This window comes from Sturnus vulgaris, chromosome 7 (genome assembly GCF_052056855.1).
Source record: "Sturnus vulgaris isolate bStuVul1 chromosome 7, bStuVul1.hap1, whole genome shotgun sequence".
In the NCBI taxonomy this organism is placed as follows: Eukaryota; Metazoa; Chordata; class Aves; order Passeriformes; family Sturnidae; genus Sturnus; species Sturnus vulgaris.
The window spans coordinates 31099247-31116165 of NC_142249.1; the positions used below are offsets into that span (position 1 = coordinate 31099247).

The 16919-nt window shown below is 41.0% G+C and overlaps 1 protein-coding gene across 3 annotated transcripts in view; it reads right to left on the bottom strand.

Annotated features, from left to right (window-relative positions):
• SEMA5B (semaphorin 5B) overlaps window positions 1-16919 on the bottom strand; it is a 188271-nt gene that overhangs the window by 83282 nt on the left and 88070 nt on the right. For all 3 annotated transcript variants that reach the window (XM_014871766.2, XM_014871767.2, XM_088168282.1), the window contains exon 5: window positions 16026-16071. In XM_014871766.2, coding sequence (XP_014727252.1) covers window positions 16026-16071 — 46 coding nt within the window. The remainder of the gene's footprint in view (window positions 1-16025; window positions 16072-16919) is intronic.

Sequence of the window (16919 nt, forward strand, 5' to 3'; positions counted from 1 at the left end):
TTTCCTGTCTAGCACAAATGAGTTCTTAGACAGCATTTTTTTGCTAGTGTCACAAAATACATCCACTGAATCAGTGGTGTGTGAGGGAGTGGGGTTAGAGATTAGAACAATGGGCAAGATTCCATGCATCCTGTCCTTTTCTTTCTGACATCTTGGGGCATGGCCACAGTCTCATCTACAAAAAGAAATTTAAGTTTTTGTGCCTTCAACTTCCATTTGGCCTGCAGGAGATTCCATTAAACAATATAAGGTCTATAAATCTGACACTCTCCCCTCTCTGCAGTCAGGTAGGAATTTACAACTCCCGACTATGCATTCCCTTATTTGAAAGGAGCATTGTATGAAGCTTAACAGATCATGGTTTCTACAGTGTACCCAAATTGAAGCACTGTACAAGTCCAAGGTCTTAAAGACGATTGTCTAAAGATTTAGTAAAGAACATTTGATACCAAGCATTAAAACTAAAATAGTGTTTTCTAAGATACACAACAGTCATGTAAAGTTAACAGCTTTTTTCAGCTCTTCAGGAATTTTAGTGAACAAAGAACATGTTACAATGGAGCAGCCGGCTGAGTCTTAGGTGCTGTCAAATTAAAGTTCATATTTGAAGCAAGCAGATTGTCTTGCCACTGCTTTAAGTGTATTTTCAGTAATTCTGCTGTAAAACATTTGTAACTTGATACTGAATCCCATACAGAGCAGAATTTGAGCTTTTTAATGGAACTTTGTCATCCAAATTTGCAGTTTTCATAGGACCTGTGAGCCTTCACTGCAGCCCAGGACCCTTGGTGCAAGCCTGTGTAGGTACAGCCTTGTCAAAGTGCATTATAAGTAAACTGCAATAATAAATGGGGCATCAGGTAGCAGTGGACAGCAGAGCACTGAGAGACAACAGAGCACAACTGCACAGAAGGGAAAGGTCACAGCTCACCAGCCACATAACTCATTGTGACGTTTTTGTAACCAGCAGAGTTTTATCATATCAGGGATGGGATTCTTCTGAGACCCAAAGAGGACACATAGGAGAATGCAAGAGGAGAATGTACATTAACCAAGGGCAAGAGAGATGCTGGCTTAATGGGTTGATTCAGAGTGGGGTAAACCTCTCACTGACAGTGATAAGAAGGTTTGTGGAAGACCCTTTAATTTAATACAAGCACTAATGCAATGCCACAAGGATAGGTCCAAAGAGAGGAGAAACAGTTTAAGGGTACAAAAATGCTGCAGAGCTGTCCATAATGATACAGAAAGGAGCACACACTCTGCTCTGCCTGCATGTTGAGCTTTGACAGTTACATATTTACACAGCAACGTTAGATGAACACGCCAACACGATGCTTTGGAAGGAAGATACAGCTCTGAAGAAAAGAGATAAAGATGGCAATGCATTCCTGCTTCCACTATCTAGTGTTTGTATTTTTATCGTTCTATGTAAAGAAAAATGTCAGTCTGTGACAATGATTTCATTTAGCTGGTGATCTACTTCCTTTTGCTTGAAAGTGCTTAACAGTGCAATGATTTAGTTGCAAGTTCTATATGGGGATGCTTATCTTTTTTTGAAAGCTATTGCTTTTAAGCATGAAAAAGCATGGATGGGGGCAAATATAAATTGACAGTCTCAGTAAACTGGGATGATAGTGAAAAAAGACCTTGAGGCTCTCACCTATAGCCAGTTTAGACTGAATGACAATGTCTGGAATTGGAGAACAGCAGAGGGGATGTTGGGGAAAGATGACAATGTTTTTCCTATTAGTGAAGATCGAAAGCATACAGAAACTGAGATGAGACTTTCAGTACACTGGGTAATTAACTGCCACAGCAGAATTTGGTTTCTTGCCATGTCACATTCAGTTTACAGCTTAGGATAACAAACATTTACAAAATGTACTGGAGATTACAGAGACATAAGATTATATGTTAAATCAATAAAATAACTAAATAAAGAGGTTAAAATACACTGAGGGAAAAACAATTAAAGAAGAATTTCAGTGCAGTCAAGCACAGGTCAGGAATGTAAGTATAGCTGATGCACAGGCAGGTGCAGTTGTCACTGGCCAGGTGGGTGTCACATAGCACTATTTCTCATAGCACTGGCACTGTTTATTCTGTAAAGAACAGGCTCTGTTTTGGGGTTTCTTTTCTTCAGTTGATACAAACAAGGTACAACAAGCTATTTCTAAGAAGTGAGCCAACAAATGTAGTCACAGCAATGGTTTCCCTTGATATAGTGGGGGCAATTCTTCTTTCGAGGCTCCTCTACCGCCAAAAGATGTCCATCTCCACCCCTTTATGTTCTTTGGCAGAGTGGCCATTCAGAACCAAATCCCTCCTTCTTCTTTGTGGGCTCTGCTGATAGATGTGACAAGACTTCTAAGCAGCCTCCTCTTACTGTTTTGCACAATGATTTCTGGAGTAGGAGGTTCAAAATCCACTCCAATGGACCAGCCCATATTCAGTACAAAATCAATTTACCATGGCTATAGTCTCCTTTGTATTTCTGCATCAAGCAAAGCGATTTTGTTCTCCTTCATTTTTCTGCTCTGGGTTTCCTTGCCATTGTAACTCTTTGAAGCTCACTGTTTATGGAGAGATGTTAAGGGTTCTCCACTATATATTTTTTGCAATCCCTCCCCCTCTGCTTATGGACAAATGCTACACAGTCAACTGAGTGCAATTTTGTGCACCTGCATTAAGAGTTCAGCTATGAAATGCAATCTTTCCATATATGCTTCAAACTGAAAATGTAATCACTGAAGCACATGTGAAATGTCTGTGTATTACCAGCTTTCTAAAGTGGGGAAGTCTTGCATTATTTATTCCTCTCCAGGTTACATCATTGAATATACTTGTTCAGCATTTACTTGTTTGTTTTGAGAAGAAGCTAAAATAAGTTTGAGGAACCGTCCAATTTGGATCAGATTCTTACAACAATTAGGCTAAGATTCAGGAATCAAAATCAGCACTTTCTGCAGCATTAAAGGGACTAATGAAGAACTAAGATGACATTTTCACTGTTCTGTGCCTCCTCTTTTTCTTTAGGGAAATCACATCTATTGCATTCGGAGGTGCTAATACTCTTTCAGATGACAAACACTGCAATATATTCTCATTAAAATTGTGTAAGAGGTTGAACATGGTTTGAGTCTTGCCTTGGCTTGGAAAAAAAAGAGGGCAGTGCACAATTTAACAAATAAATGTGCATGTGATTTATTTTACCCTATCAAAATTCTTTTCTGGTTGTGCACTTACGCTTGGTGTAGTACAACCAAAAGGGGAAAAAAAAGGCACTGGAAATCTTTAATTAAGTGAAAGCTGCATTATTGAGACCAAACGAAAGCTCTGAGACTACTTTAATGAGCCAAGGCCAGTCTTGTGCAAGCCAGAGAGACTGGAAAAGTTTTGCAAGGCAGGCTGAAGACAGAGATCCTGCCTGAACCACAGGAACTTAAGTGAAACCAGACTCTCCCTCTTGTGCTTCTCCAGTTTAAAGCAATAGTTTTTGAGCTTCAGTAATAAAATTCTAAACCCTCGACTAAAAAGGAGTTTTGTACTTTCCCTATTCAGTTCAGCAGATGTATGTGAGAATTTCCATTTGTTTTCTAGAACACCTAGAAAAAAGATCCAGACCCTGTTCCTACTGTGATTTTGACAGGTACTGCAGAAGCACATGGACTATTCAGCTGCATACTGTTAGGCATTTCTGTTGGAAATTAAAAGGGCAGTTCTGCCCCAGTGGGCTTAAATCCTAGTGTAGAGGTAAAACCGAACATGTGGCTGCAAAAAACAGGCAGAAAGAACGAGAGGGACCAGTGAGACGACTGATAATTGCAATCAGGGGGTTCACATGGTGCACAGGCAAGTGTGCTGTAAGCTTCCCAGGAAGGTGTGTTGGCAACACATATAGATTTTGACCTTTAGACTCCCTGGCTTCCATGGGGTTTGGTGCTCAGCATCACAAACTGTCAGAAAAGGGCCATTTTTGATAAATCACTAATAACCAAGAATAATTAGGACCTTACAGAAATTACCAGGCTGGGCTGGAAGAGAAAGTTAGCAATGAAAAGTCCTTCATGTTTCATAAAAGAGATTTCAGTATTTTTTATTGTTCTATAGCTACACTGTACATTATATCTCTGCTTTCCTCCACCAGGTGCCTAATGCTCTTGATAAGCTAATTACAGCCTTCTGCTTATTTCATGTCAAGCCTAACTCCCAGTCTGAGCCTAGCCTGCAGTTCTGGCATGTATTTTCCTTAATCTAAGACCATCTGTGCACCATCAGAAAGGAACACTTAAATACAGAGAAAGTGAAGAACCAAGAGTGTAGAATTCCCTGTATCCAGCCTCCAACTCCTCTCCTCAGCATTTCCAATTAAGTTTGAAGCCAACATCCATCCAGTCCTAAACACTCTGGAAGGCTCAGAGGAGACTACACTTATCCACACGTGCAACAATATTTTTCAGTGGTCAGTGGGGAAATGACAAGCCAAAAAGGACCTGAATCTCTCAATTTCTTCATATCAAGGGTTTCATGATTCAAATATCACCACATTCCCAGCAATATATGCAGTGGTTGAGTCCAGCACTTGATCAGTGTAAACCAAATACTTGTCTCAGAGAAGAACAAGGAGTCAGTTTGTGGGGAAAAAAGCAATGGGGTTGATTTATCAAGAATGCAATTGATATTTCTCAAGTCTATTTTTTATTTGAAGTGCACTACAATTTAAATCAAAACTGGACTGCAGTGTTAGGGACAATGGCTCTCGGCCACTCCTGTCCCACCACCAAAATTTCAAGTGTTCTAAGCCCTACTGTCCCCTCTCTTCCCAGCCCAGCTGGACACAGCCCCCGGCTGCTGCCACTGCCAGCAGCCAGAACTTGACCACTGTGCACGGCATCGATCCTCCCACCTTCCTCCTAAGGCTGGGGAACAGATGCCTTCAGACTCCCTGCTTGGTCTGTCACAGTTTGCCTTGCTTCTGCCTCCTCTTTTCCAACACCAGACGTCAGCACCTGATGCTGTAGTAAGCCCTGCCAAGCTTCATCTCAAGCTCCTTCTCCTGCAAAGATGGCTCTGGTGCAGTGTCTTTCATTCCTTCCTCCCAGATCCTCTGTTCTGTTCTCCAGTCTGCACTCGCCTGCCAACTCAGGATTTATTTTTCAATTTCCTTCAGTTTGAATCCTGCCCTTACATTCCCGCTTCCACCTGGCTCTTCCCTCACCTCCTCTCCAGCACATTTGCATTTGACCTCTATGAAGGTCAAAGATTCCATAAATGAGTTTTGAGAATATGCCTTATAATTAAGATGAGGGAATACAAAATAATTCTACAACAAGCTTAATGCAGCATACTTCCTTGTGCTTCTTCCACCTAACTCCTTTCTGGTGGTTTTCAAAGCTTTTACATTTATCTTCTATTGAAAAAAAATTTTTCTTCTTTTGCCTTGTTCTTAAATCCTCAAGAACTGATCTCACAGCAAAAGCCACTAAATTTGTAACAATTATATTAGCCACATACATTTTTTCTCCTGTCACTGTGTTTACCACTATTATATTTATGAACCATTGATCATTCCTTTCTGCCCCATGCATCAAAATTCTCTCCTCTTAGGCAACTGCAGTGTCTCTTAATATTCTCAGGCTAAGTTATGATTTTTTTTTCACTTTCTTAATAAAGCTTAAATCACTTCTCTCTGGGTGACCTTGCAGCCTATTCAAATGGCTGCAGCCCTGTTAGCCCTTTTTCCTTACTTATAAGTTAAGTAAAATACTCTTTTTTTCTAAAACCCCAACTTTGCTTTATCTGCTGTCTGAAATGAATAATTAATAATTAAAATAGTGTGTAGAATTCGTGACAAAAAAGTCTTTCTGACGGAAACATATTTTTATTAACCCTCCCCCACATTCCTTCCAAGCTGTTCTCTTTTTTACACAAATTTGCAGGTTTATTCATATTCTAAGTATTTTTATCTGAAGGGATACATTTTTATAGCATTCTTACCCTAGCAGACCCCAACTACTCTATTTTTACATTCAAAGGTTTTCATTCAAAATGTTTAGAAAACAAGTAGTGAAAAAAGGGGTCCATTTTAAACACATGGACATGCTGGAATAGCCTAACTGCTTACCTAAAAAGCAGAGGTGAAGATAACTGCTTAATACTACATCTAGTATGAATCAGAACATCACAATTTTGTAGGCTCACAGTTATGACAAATTTCCTATATTTGCAAGTGCATGTAACCACATATAACATTTAGATCTTGAACAGAAAGCCACATATTTCAGAGCACTTCAAAAGGACAAAGTGTCATTATCTCAGCTTCACATCTGGAGGAAGGAAAGGTCAGACTGGGGATAGCTAGAAACCACCTTACCTCTTCACAGTTGGCTGTAAGTGAAGCAGCCAGCCCATTCTATCCAAACTCTCCTTACAGAGAATGGAGTAAAATATGTCATTTTTCTGCATATGCCCTTCCCCCAACTCACCACACTTGGTCTCTGTAGTCTCAGAATAGTTTCTACTTGGTCATGTTAGTGACAAAAACATAACAGGTATCTCTAACCATGGTGTGGTATCTTCTAGGTGAAAGAAGTATTTCAGTGACAGCAGAATAACTTAAGATCATTGTTCCTATTAACTGCTGAAGCTGCAGTGGCACCCAAGAACTCATTTATGGTGCACAGCCACCCTTACCCTCCTCCAGTGGTGTAACCCACCCTTCCTTTCCCATTGCCCACCCGGTAGCAGGCAATCCACAGCACCTATTGCCTGGTCTTGTTCAGCTGAAGGTTTGCTGCTGATTCTCCTCCAGCCCTGAAAAAAGGTTTCTGAGGATGCAAACTTCCCATCCTTCTCCAGAGTAGCTGGAGATGCTGTAGGTATAGTCAAGGTTGTGCCCATTTACCCATCTGTCCTCTTAGAGCGTGGGCTGGGCTCTCCTTGAGCTCAGCCTGGGGAAGGCAGGTGAAACCTTGGAGGCCAAAGCTGTCTGAGGCTTTCAAAGGATTCAGGGATTGAGCTGCACCTGCCATGCTGAGACAGGATCAATATCCTGTGGGAGTGATAAGCAAACTGTTCCCATCTCAGCTCCCCAGCTCTGGGTGTCTGGTAACAGCTGTGCAGGCCACGTCTGTGACTGCTCCATAGCTCCAATAATCCCCTCCTATTAGTCATTCAGAACTGCTGCGCTTAAAAGAAGCTGTAAAACACACATCAGCTAAACTGTTACTAACAGAGAAAAGCAGGATTATTTACCTAGGGGAAAAAATACACACAGTAATAGGAAATGTGTTTACTATAAAGTATTTTTTTCTTTTTTGCAAAGAGCTCAATAGTTGGTTTTAGAGGAAACATGAGGTCATTTGTGGGCCCTTGAGAGATGCAAATCAATAAATGGTGATTTTTTTAACGCTCTCATTATAAATGACTGGATGCTAACAGGGTCAAACTTAATCCTGTGTAGAGAGCCAGTGCAAGGGACATGAATCATTTAGATCTCTCTTAAGCTCTGCTTTGAGAACAAAATGTAGATATTCCTGTGTATTCTGTCTTTAAAAACTTCAACTTGCTGCTTTTTTTTTGCAGTAACTGGTCCACATACTCCAGTGTTCATCTTGTAAGATGCTCAATGTGCTCCTTTGTGTTTTCAAGGACTCCTCTTACTTTTGACTTCCCATAATGTGCGGCTCAGCTCTCACACCAGGGATGGGTCGGGAGGCCAGGTCCCAGGCAGGAGGAGCCCTTCACTGAGCACACAGCTCTGAGCCTTTCACTGAGCCCTTTGCTGAGCCCTTCACTGAGCACACAGCTCTGAGCCTTTCACTGAGCCCTTTGCTGAGCCCTTCACTGAGCACACAGCTCTGAGCCCGTCACTGAGCCCTTCACTGAGCACACAGCTCTGAGCCCTTTGCTGAGCCCTTCACTGAGCACACAGCTCTGAGCCCGTCACTGAGCCCTTCACTGAGCACACAGCTCTGAGCCCTTCACTGAGCACACAGCTCTGAGCCCGTCACTGAGCCCTTCACTGAGCACACAGCTCTGAGCCCTTCACTGAGCACACAGCTCTGAGCCCGTCACTGAGCCCTTCACTGAGCACACAGCTCTGAGCCCGTCACTAAGCCCTGCACTGAGCACACAGCTCTGAGCCCTTCACTGAGCCCGTCACTGAGCACACAGCTCTGAGCCCTTTGCTGAGCCCTTCACTGAGCACACAGCTCTGAGCCCTTTGCTGAGCACGGAGCACACAGCTGTGAGCAGCCCTAGGCTGGCTCCGCAGGATGCGGGGCTGTGCCGGATCCATGGGCAGCTCCCCGGCCACAATCCCGGGGCTCGCTGAGCGGGGGTGACCGCGGGAGGCAGCGCCTCGTCCCCAGGACAGGGTGCAGCAGGAGCCGGCTGTGCTGGCGTGTGGAACTCAATAGGTCACTGCTCCCACATCGACTGCTCTTAGTCAGGGTGCCATTAAACCCATCCTGTGCTGGTAACCATCGTGTCACAGCCTTAGCTGGGGCAGGAGCAATTCGGAAATGCCTTCTGTGCCTTGCAGTATGCCTGTACAGATAGCAAATAAACCACTCCCGTACCTCAGAAATGTCCCACGCACCTAAAGGAATAAGAATTTAAAAAGCATATTTTGTATAAATCTCATTTTGTACAAATGTTGGTTTAGGTAAAGCGTTGCCTACAACAAGAGGCTGATTTGCCTCTCAGAACATCTGCAGGGCTGAGTTTGTTAACAGCAGCCATAGATAAATGAGTTTGTCAGAGCAGGGGACAGCCATAAGAACATGCAGATCCCCCAAAGCCTCCTGGAGCTGCTGGAGTGGGAAGCAGCCCACAGGAAAAAAGGGCTAAACATGCAAACCAAAATATATTTTGCAATGATAAAGAAGCAACATTGGTGACAGGAAATGAGAAGTCCAAGGAACTTATTTATGTTTCTTTTGATTTTCTTTTTTTTTTTCTCTTCCCTTTCTAAAGTATGTCTAACGGTCCAGACTGTAAGTTGCAAGAAATACGAGCATTAGTCTTCATTGCCTACACATAAAATGCCTGACAGGGTTTTATCAAATAAAGAGTCCAATATGCTACTGTTATCAGTAAGTGACTTCAGCAGCTAATTAAATTCTCGGTTTCTAAATCCTGCTCATAACGTCTGCTGACAAAGACCAAAACCCCTGTAGTAATTTTGGCTTTTAGGTGAGGTGAGGCTGGGAAGGAGGGAATGACAACTAACAAATTACCCAGGGAAGAAGGCTGGCAATCCACAGCTGACATCCATCATGTAAACCTCACTTTACCGTGGCAGCATAACAGGGTAGTTCCCCTCTGGATGCAAATCAGCTCCGTGGCCTTCACTGACTCCAGGAAGGCTGCCCTGCTTAAAGTACAAATCCAAACAGGTACAGCTCCTGTACCTCCTCTATAGGGGTGCTATACCCTATGTATGTGATCCTCCCGTGTATGGGTACATATATCAAAATAGATATGTAAATATATATAAAAGAACTTCCTACACCATGCCTAAATACTCACTTTAGAGGGCAATTAAATTGATCATGACTAGACAGTAGACTCTGAGCCAGTTTAGCAGACTATGAATGTGCATATTGAAACATTTTTACTCAGTAGAGCATGCAGTATGTTCTTAACTCAGAGAATTCTCAAAGGCATTTATTGAAAGCTAAACCTGGGCTTAAAAGCTTTGCTGGTTATAAATGGACTCATGAGCTGGGTTCTCTCAGACAGAGGGGATGTTGTGTTCAGAAATCACTCAACACTATGGACTGTGAGAAGAGATTTGCTTTCTCTGCTCTCTGAGTTTCAGCTGGTGAGTAACATCGGCAGAAGTTTGATTCCCAACTCAGATGCTGCAGCCCATCACAGAGTACACTTCCCTGCAGTCAGGAGCTGGAGAAGTCCTTGAGTCCTTGAAGGATGAGGTGTGGCCTTCAGACATGGTCACCTCCAGTCTGACATGCATTATTTTCATCCCTCATCTCTCACTCCATGTAGAAATTTCTCTCCTACATAAATCTTGGGAAGGACAACTTGCACCTGAAACCTGCAATCTAGCTCCTGAACAGTCATTTTAAGGAAGGGAATATTCAAGGGAGTGGATTTTATTTAGGGACCCGAAACCATAAGAATAAATAGCTGAATTTACCAGAAAGTTTTTCTAGCCAATATAAGCTTTATTATAGAACGGCTTCAAACCTCTAGGCTGAGAGTGAGAGGTTTTAGGTGCAGCTTTGGAAGGTGATTTATGAATAGATTTATATGTTAATCTGTTAATAAAAAATGTTTCATACTGATAAAATATGTGACAACCAGGACTCAGCTATGAGCCACATATTAAAGACTGCATCTGCTTTAGTAGAGGTATTTTGATTATGTTTTTAAATGAGGGTACTGCATTGGCCTCAAAATAAAGAAATAAATGTTGTATCTAGAAATATGTGCCACATAATTCAAACGCGTATCTGGGAATCTGCAAGAAACAAATAATAAACTGCTTCTGGAAAGTGAAGCTTATTCCTGGACATTTCAAAATAGAATTCCTGTCAGGCAACTCAATGGTACATAAAGATAGGCAAGGTATTCTTATTCTTTCCCAAAATTACTTCCCGAACTGGATTTTAAATTGGATGATAATCTTCACATTCCAACTAGATTGGAAAAATAAATGCCTTCAGCAAAGTTGGGCCAGCCCAGCCCTGGACTTGTGCTGCATTATCAATGCCTAATTTTCTCATGATCTTTGAAAGAATATTTTGAAATATAGGAACAGTTGTGGCTCAAGGATGTTTCTGCAAGGAAATCTGAAATACAATACTTTTACCTCTTTTACTGGTGAACCCCAGAGCACTTCATAAAGGAGAGCTGCAGCCCTATTTCACATGTTAAACACTAGGCAGATAAACTGGGCAGATTACCTCAGACATCCATAGGCAGAGCCAGCAGCACGAATTTAGTCCTCCAAGCCCCATCCAGTGCCTATCCAGCAACTCTTGGGGATGTAAGATTTATGTAACATTTTCAAGTTTTCTGATGAGTGCCAGGGCTTTATGAACATATTGTGAATCCTAATATTTCTCAGTGAAGTGTTTTCACCAGGAAAGATTACTTGACTGACAATTTGTCCTGTAAACTATATTACTCACTGTTCCCTGTTGATTTTGTTTATCATCTTTTATTCAGCTATACAGAGAAAAACCAAGTTAAACTCTGCCACCTCTCCTCACACTTCTATACACTTACAAGCATGTTTCTCATCATCAGACATAAGTGTGGCACTACTGAGCCCTAAATAAGTAGAAAATAATGCATTTAATGCTTGGTTTGATTCAAAGTGCAAAAGACAAAACTTGTTCCATTTGTTGCTACATGACATATTGAGGATTGATAGGCAAGTTTTATTATTATTATTATTAACTAAACTTGGTTGATACATGTTGATTTACCAGTGATTATGCCACAGAATTAAAGATTTCTTCAGGGAGTAGCAGGGAGGGAAGTGTGTCTTCAGGTGCAGCTGTGCAGTTTAAGAGCTTCATCTCTGCAGCAGGGATGTTGCTGCTTCTTAGTCCGAGGGAAGAAAAACTGGAGTAAAACCATCCCTGTCAGAAATGCCCTGGGATAGGTGGCTGCAGTTTATCTGCTACAGGACACTATGGAAATGTTTTGTCTCTATTTCAGGTTTGAAAAAAATGCTCATTCCAAAACCCCAACAATATCAGCAGAAAGAAATTTATTTCAATAAGGTTCAGATCATGATTTAAGAGCTGATACTGCCTCCGTATATTGATAAATTACTTAAAACTTGGTTTTAAGTCTTATGTCTCGGTAGGACTGAGAATTTCAAGTTTTACCCTAGTGACTGGGTAGCACTATCCAAAGTGCTCCTATGAATATAGGGGATCTTATTTATCAATGTGGAGCCAAATTACAGAAGCAAATGAAGTTGTGTGTTCCATAGCATTTTCGTGTTTTGCAGTGGGGTACCAGTAGATCTGTAATTGTAGACCTAGGTGGCACTGGACAGTGTGGAACTGAACAGGCAATCCTTCCTAAGTCAGGTTTACGAATACTGGGGAACTCACACACTCTAGCCCTGCACTTAATCCACACTTTAATGTCTGTCCTTAGGAAAAAAAAATTAAATTGTCAATTAAAGCATTCTTTTTCATATAATTGTCAATTAAAGCATAAAACCCCTCAATTTTCCCCCTTTCTTAAGTGAAATAACTTGTCTTCCAAATAGTTTTGCAATAGGTGCACTTATTTAGTCTTTCATAGTCTGTTGAAATACAGTACAAACTCTTGAAGTATTTTAAATATTTAAAATACTACTAGCCTGACATACCAGCACACAAACCTCACAGGGCTGCTTAATTTTATAAGAGATCTTCCATTACAACAAACAATTGAAACAAAAATATTTTATGAAATTCTAACATTTTCTATTACACTTACCAGATGAGAGCACAGAAGGACCCCTTAGATGCACAGAGAAGGGAAAAGGAAAGAAAAAGAAGAAAGGAAAGGAAAATGAAAATGAAAGGGAAAGGGGGGAAAAAAAAGATGCCACAAACAAGGACAATTGTTTGAGATGAGAGAAATGCACATGTAAATGCTCTCTTTTGATGCTTCAGAAAATAACTTGACCCAGAGTATTTGCATGCCAATTAACCACATGTCTATCTTCTCTTTCAGATTTTACAAAAATGTCAAAGAGGCTTGTTTTCATCTCAGTGCAAAAAGGTTGAAAATCTTTGTATCTCAAAAAGGTTGGAAAAAAATTTCCTACTCAATTTAATTGAGAACTAAGAATCCAGGTAAAATCACAGTGAGCAGGGGGTAGGCACTGTACTGTGATTTATGAAATGCCAGCCAAATAGCCTGCTTTTAACACACACCCCAGAACAGCATTCCTTGCTAAAAAGTCCCAGTCAGTACTGTGAATTTAAAAAATTTGCTTAAAGACTTATGTTTTTAAAATGACCTTTCCACCTACTCCATTAATTACCAACTCCAGTATAAAACTGACTTTTCTATGGCCTCACCATGAAAGCTGCAGATTAGGAGCTAGCCTTGTTTCAGATCCAGGCATAAATTAAACAGCATACTCTCCAAGTGCACATCATTTAAAAGAAATGTCTATATAACAAGAGTTTACAATACATATAAGACAATCATTTAAAGACAGACATGAAGCAGATTTTGTTTAAAAGAGATGCTAAAGATTTAGGGGAGAGTATCCATTTTAAAACTGTGCTTCTTTACTGCTGTAAGAATTTGAATGCTACATGCCAAAGTTTCCAATATGAACAGGTACTTTTGGATACCCCACCTCAAGATGCTGATTTTCAGTAATTCTTTAGCAAGGTGCTTCAGTTTTGGCAAGAAAAAGAGTTAGTCAAAATCATAAATTATCCCCAAAATACCTGGGCCATAACTTCCTTATGGATATTGAAGATCAGCCAAAAATGTTTTTCACAAAAGTATTAACCATCACCAAAGTTCTCATGCAATTAAAACTCATTTGGTGACAAGCTTCACAGGTTCCAAATGGAATTTCTGAAACACATTTTGGAAAAAAGAGAGGAAGATGAAAACTCTCTGAGAAGTTGGGACATTTGGTTCTGTGGAACAGGAAATGAGCTTGTTCTGTTTCAGTTTTTGCTCCATTCCACTCACTAGTTCTCATGTAAAAGATTAGTGCCTTGGAGAAACAACCTCAGCAGAACCAACAGAAAATTTTAAGTGAGGAGGAAACATCAACACATGGTAGAGCAGATGAGAGATAAGAAAGGAAAAGAATTCACCCTTTCTAATAAAGAAGCCCAAGAGCTGACACATCCCAAAATCGACCTCTCTTCCTTCATTCCCCTGAAATCAAAATTCTTCTATAGGATAATGCTGTCTTTTTTACACAATTCTTAATCAATAACTTCCCAGTTAATACTAAGTTTTAGTTTACTGCAATTCCAAGACAGTAACTTCCTATCTAAACTTCGTGGCATGCCTCTTTCCCACAGGAACCGTGCAGCCTCAGGATACAGCACAAGAACACTTTGGAACAAACAGCTTTATACTTCATCGAACCATGCTTAGAGGGGTACATTTCTCTCACTGCCAGGCTTTGTCCCACAGCCAACAACATATCCTGATGTCTCCATACACCGTGCTCCTCATGTTTCTGCCCTCACCTCATGGAAGTTGCAAATGCGAGGGAGCAGATATCTGTCAGCATAAACCTGCACCATGAAGCAGATTTAGCACCACTGGCAGGATGACAATGAAGCTGCATGAGCAGAAATAAATCAGAATACAATCTCAAGATGAAAAACTATCCCAATTCAGGCCTGGCAAGATCCACATTGTATTTTATTTTACAAGCAAAGAGGAGATACAAAATAATGCAAGTTAACATTGTGATTATTTCTTGAACTGCACTCTCACCCCTCTAGAACTAAATGCAAGTTCCTTGCATTTCTTGAATCACTTTCTGACCTTTAAAATGATGCACAGAGAAGGAAAGGTGGTGCCTTTAAATCGCATCATGAGCTTTATGGAGACAAGCCAAGCAGCTACTTAGGCAACCATTAGGTCGGGAAACAATCACTTCCATCATTCCCAACACGTGTGTCAACATAATTCCATGCTCTCTTTGTCATGCAAAAAGTCTTGGCAAAGTAACCGGATACACCCAGAAAGCAGGAGCGAACTAAGCTCATTATGTTAACCGGAGATCCCACAGCAACTCCAGTGCCATAGAAGGAGACTTCCCATGTTTTGCAGAGTAGAAAAGGAAACTCACTGCAGTGAAGAGGGCCAAGCCTGGCTTCAGAAGTGTATGAGGGAGATGCACAATTGGGTTTTGTGGCAGGGGATCCCTGACAAGCACCAGAGGCTGTGTCAGGCAGTGTGATAACAGGCGTTGCAGAAGGTATGACACCTCTCATAACGATGGAGACTTCCCTCTTCTGTGTGCTCGCTGGAAACCTTCCAGCCATGCTAATATGGCTCTGCAAAAGGGAAGGCACTGCCAAATGGGAGTAGCAGCTTCTCTAACTCTTTATTGTTGTCATTGGTAACTCCGGACTTTGTTTTCCTTTTAAACGAAGATTCAATGCATTTTACAACCATTAAACATCTTTTCTTCTCTCCAGCTATACTTGTAACTCTTACTAACAGCAAAAGGCTTGTGCACATCAGAATGGCTGGCAATACTACTCTAATGGCTTCTTTGTGTGGTCAGGTACAGGAGCAAGGCCTTTCAGTCCTTCTGAAAAAATGCTGAATACTTCTTTGGTGATCTAGCAACTATAGAAGATGGTAAGTATCCCAGAGCATAAGTGTTAATTTATTTAGAGATAAGCAGCTGGTGTTTTCATTTACAATTTTTGCTGCATCCTTCAATTCCAGATTCAGTGCAGTGAGATTAAAGTCCTAATAGTGCTGGATATTTTCAAGCTCTTTCAAACTTCAGCTGCTTTCCCTTGGTAAAGGCAAGAGTAACACATACTTTTGCCTCTTGAAAGCCTGAAAGTCCAGTGGTGGTTTTAGTAATGCATTCAGCAAAACACAGCTCCTTAACAATCTATGTTCACAAAGGCCTACAAGGGCTAAAATGAGGATGGATGAGAATAGTAAAACCTCCTCCATAATGCTGCTGACATCTCTTAAGAAAGCCAAGGATTTCTATTGATTGCTGTGTTTAAGCCTATATCAGTCACACATGCTTTCTTTCTTAAGATGCCATATTTTTGGCAGATGCCATTACCACCCAAATACTCGAGAACCAAAACCAGAGAGCACCATCCAAGTGGGCAAGTATAGCAGAACCCTTCCCCCAGCATTATTGCTGGAGTAGGAATAAGCATCTGGTTCTTTGTATTCTTCCTGCTCTACCACTTTGGGCAAATTTACACTATATAGACTTCTGAAAATGTACATCAAATATTACAGAACTTTCATTAACAAGTTAAATAAAATAAGAAAGTAAAAAATGAACATACCTGAATAAGAGAAACGTTGTGTAGACTAAGTCTGAAGAGGTAGTTCCTGCATGAACAAGCAGAAAAATTACAAACTATTAGGCTACAAGGAAGGAAGAGAAAAGTTATTAAAGCAAGTAATAGTTTTTGGTCATTCATGTCTACAAACAAAAGGTTTTCCTGGATTCCTCTCTACAGAATACAAAAGCAGTTCCATGGCTGTTCACTGACTTATTCATCAGTGTCTTAGTGAACCTGGTAGGAAAGTTCTGAGCAGGTCATAGTATTAAATATTCCAGAATTCATAAAGAAGAACCACAATCAAATCCCAACCACAAAGGGCCATTTGCAAACTCTCAGCAGGCTTTAGCTGAAGTCCGTATGGGCTGCAGTCATGTTTTTCACTGAATTCTGAGAAAACTGGGCTTGGACAGAAGCCAGCTGGAGCAGAGCTGACTTCCTAGTATGCTCCCCCAAGCCTGTTCTTGTGGGAATTCCCATTCAGGACTTTGTGGAAGAGAGCAGATACTTCTCAGTGGAATCTCTCTGCACAGAAAATCAGAGGGGAAATCAAGGCATTGACTGCAGATAGTCCCAATCCTCCTGTCATTGTCTCTTCACACGCAAAGCAAGGGAATTCCTGACAGAAGTCACTGTAGCATGAGATACCAGATATCAGCTGAGCTGCTGTCACCCTTCTTCTGAATGTTCATATCCCATCACAAATAGGAGGCTAGAAGGCAACGTATGTTTGCACAAACATCTACAGATAAGGCTTAGTTAACAGGATTTATCTCACCTATCTCAGGGTCTATTTTTGCTTGCTAATACAATTCAGTCACCAGGAATCAGCTGATATATTAAGCTATATAAACTGGATTGTGTGCTTGAGGCTTTTTTGCATCCCATCTGTCA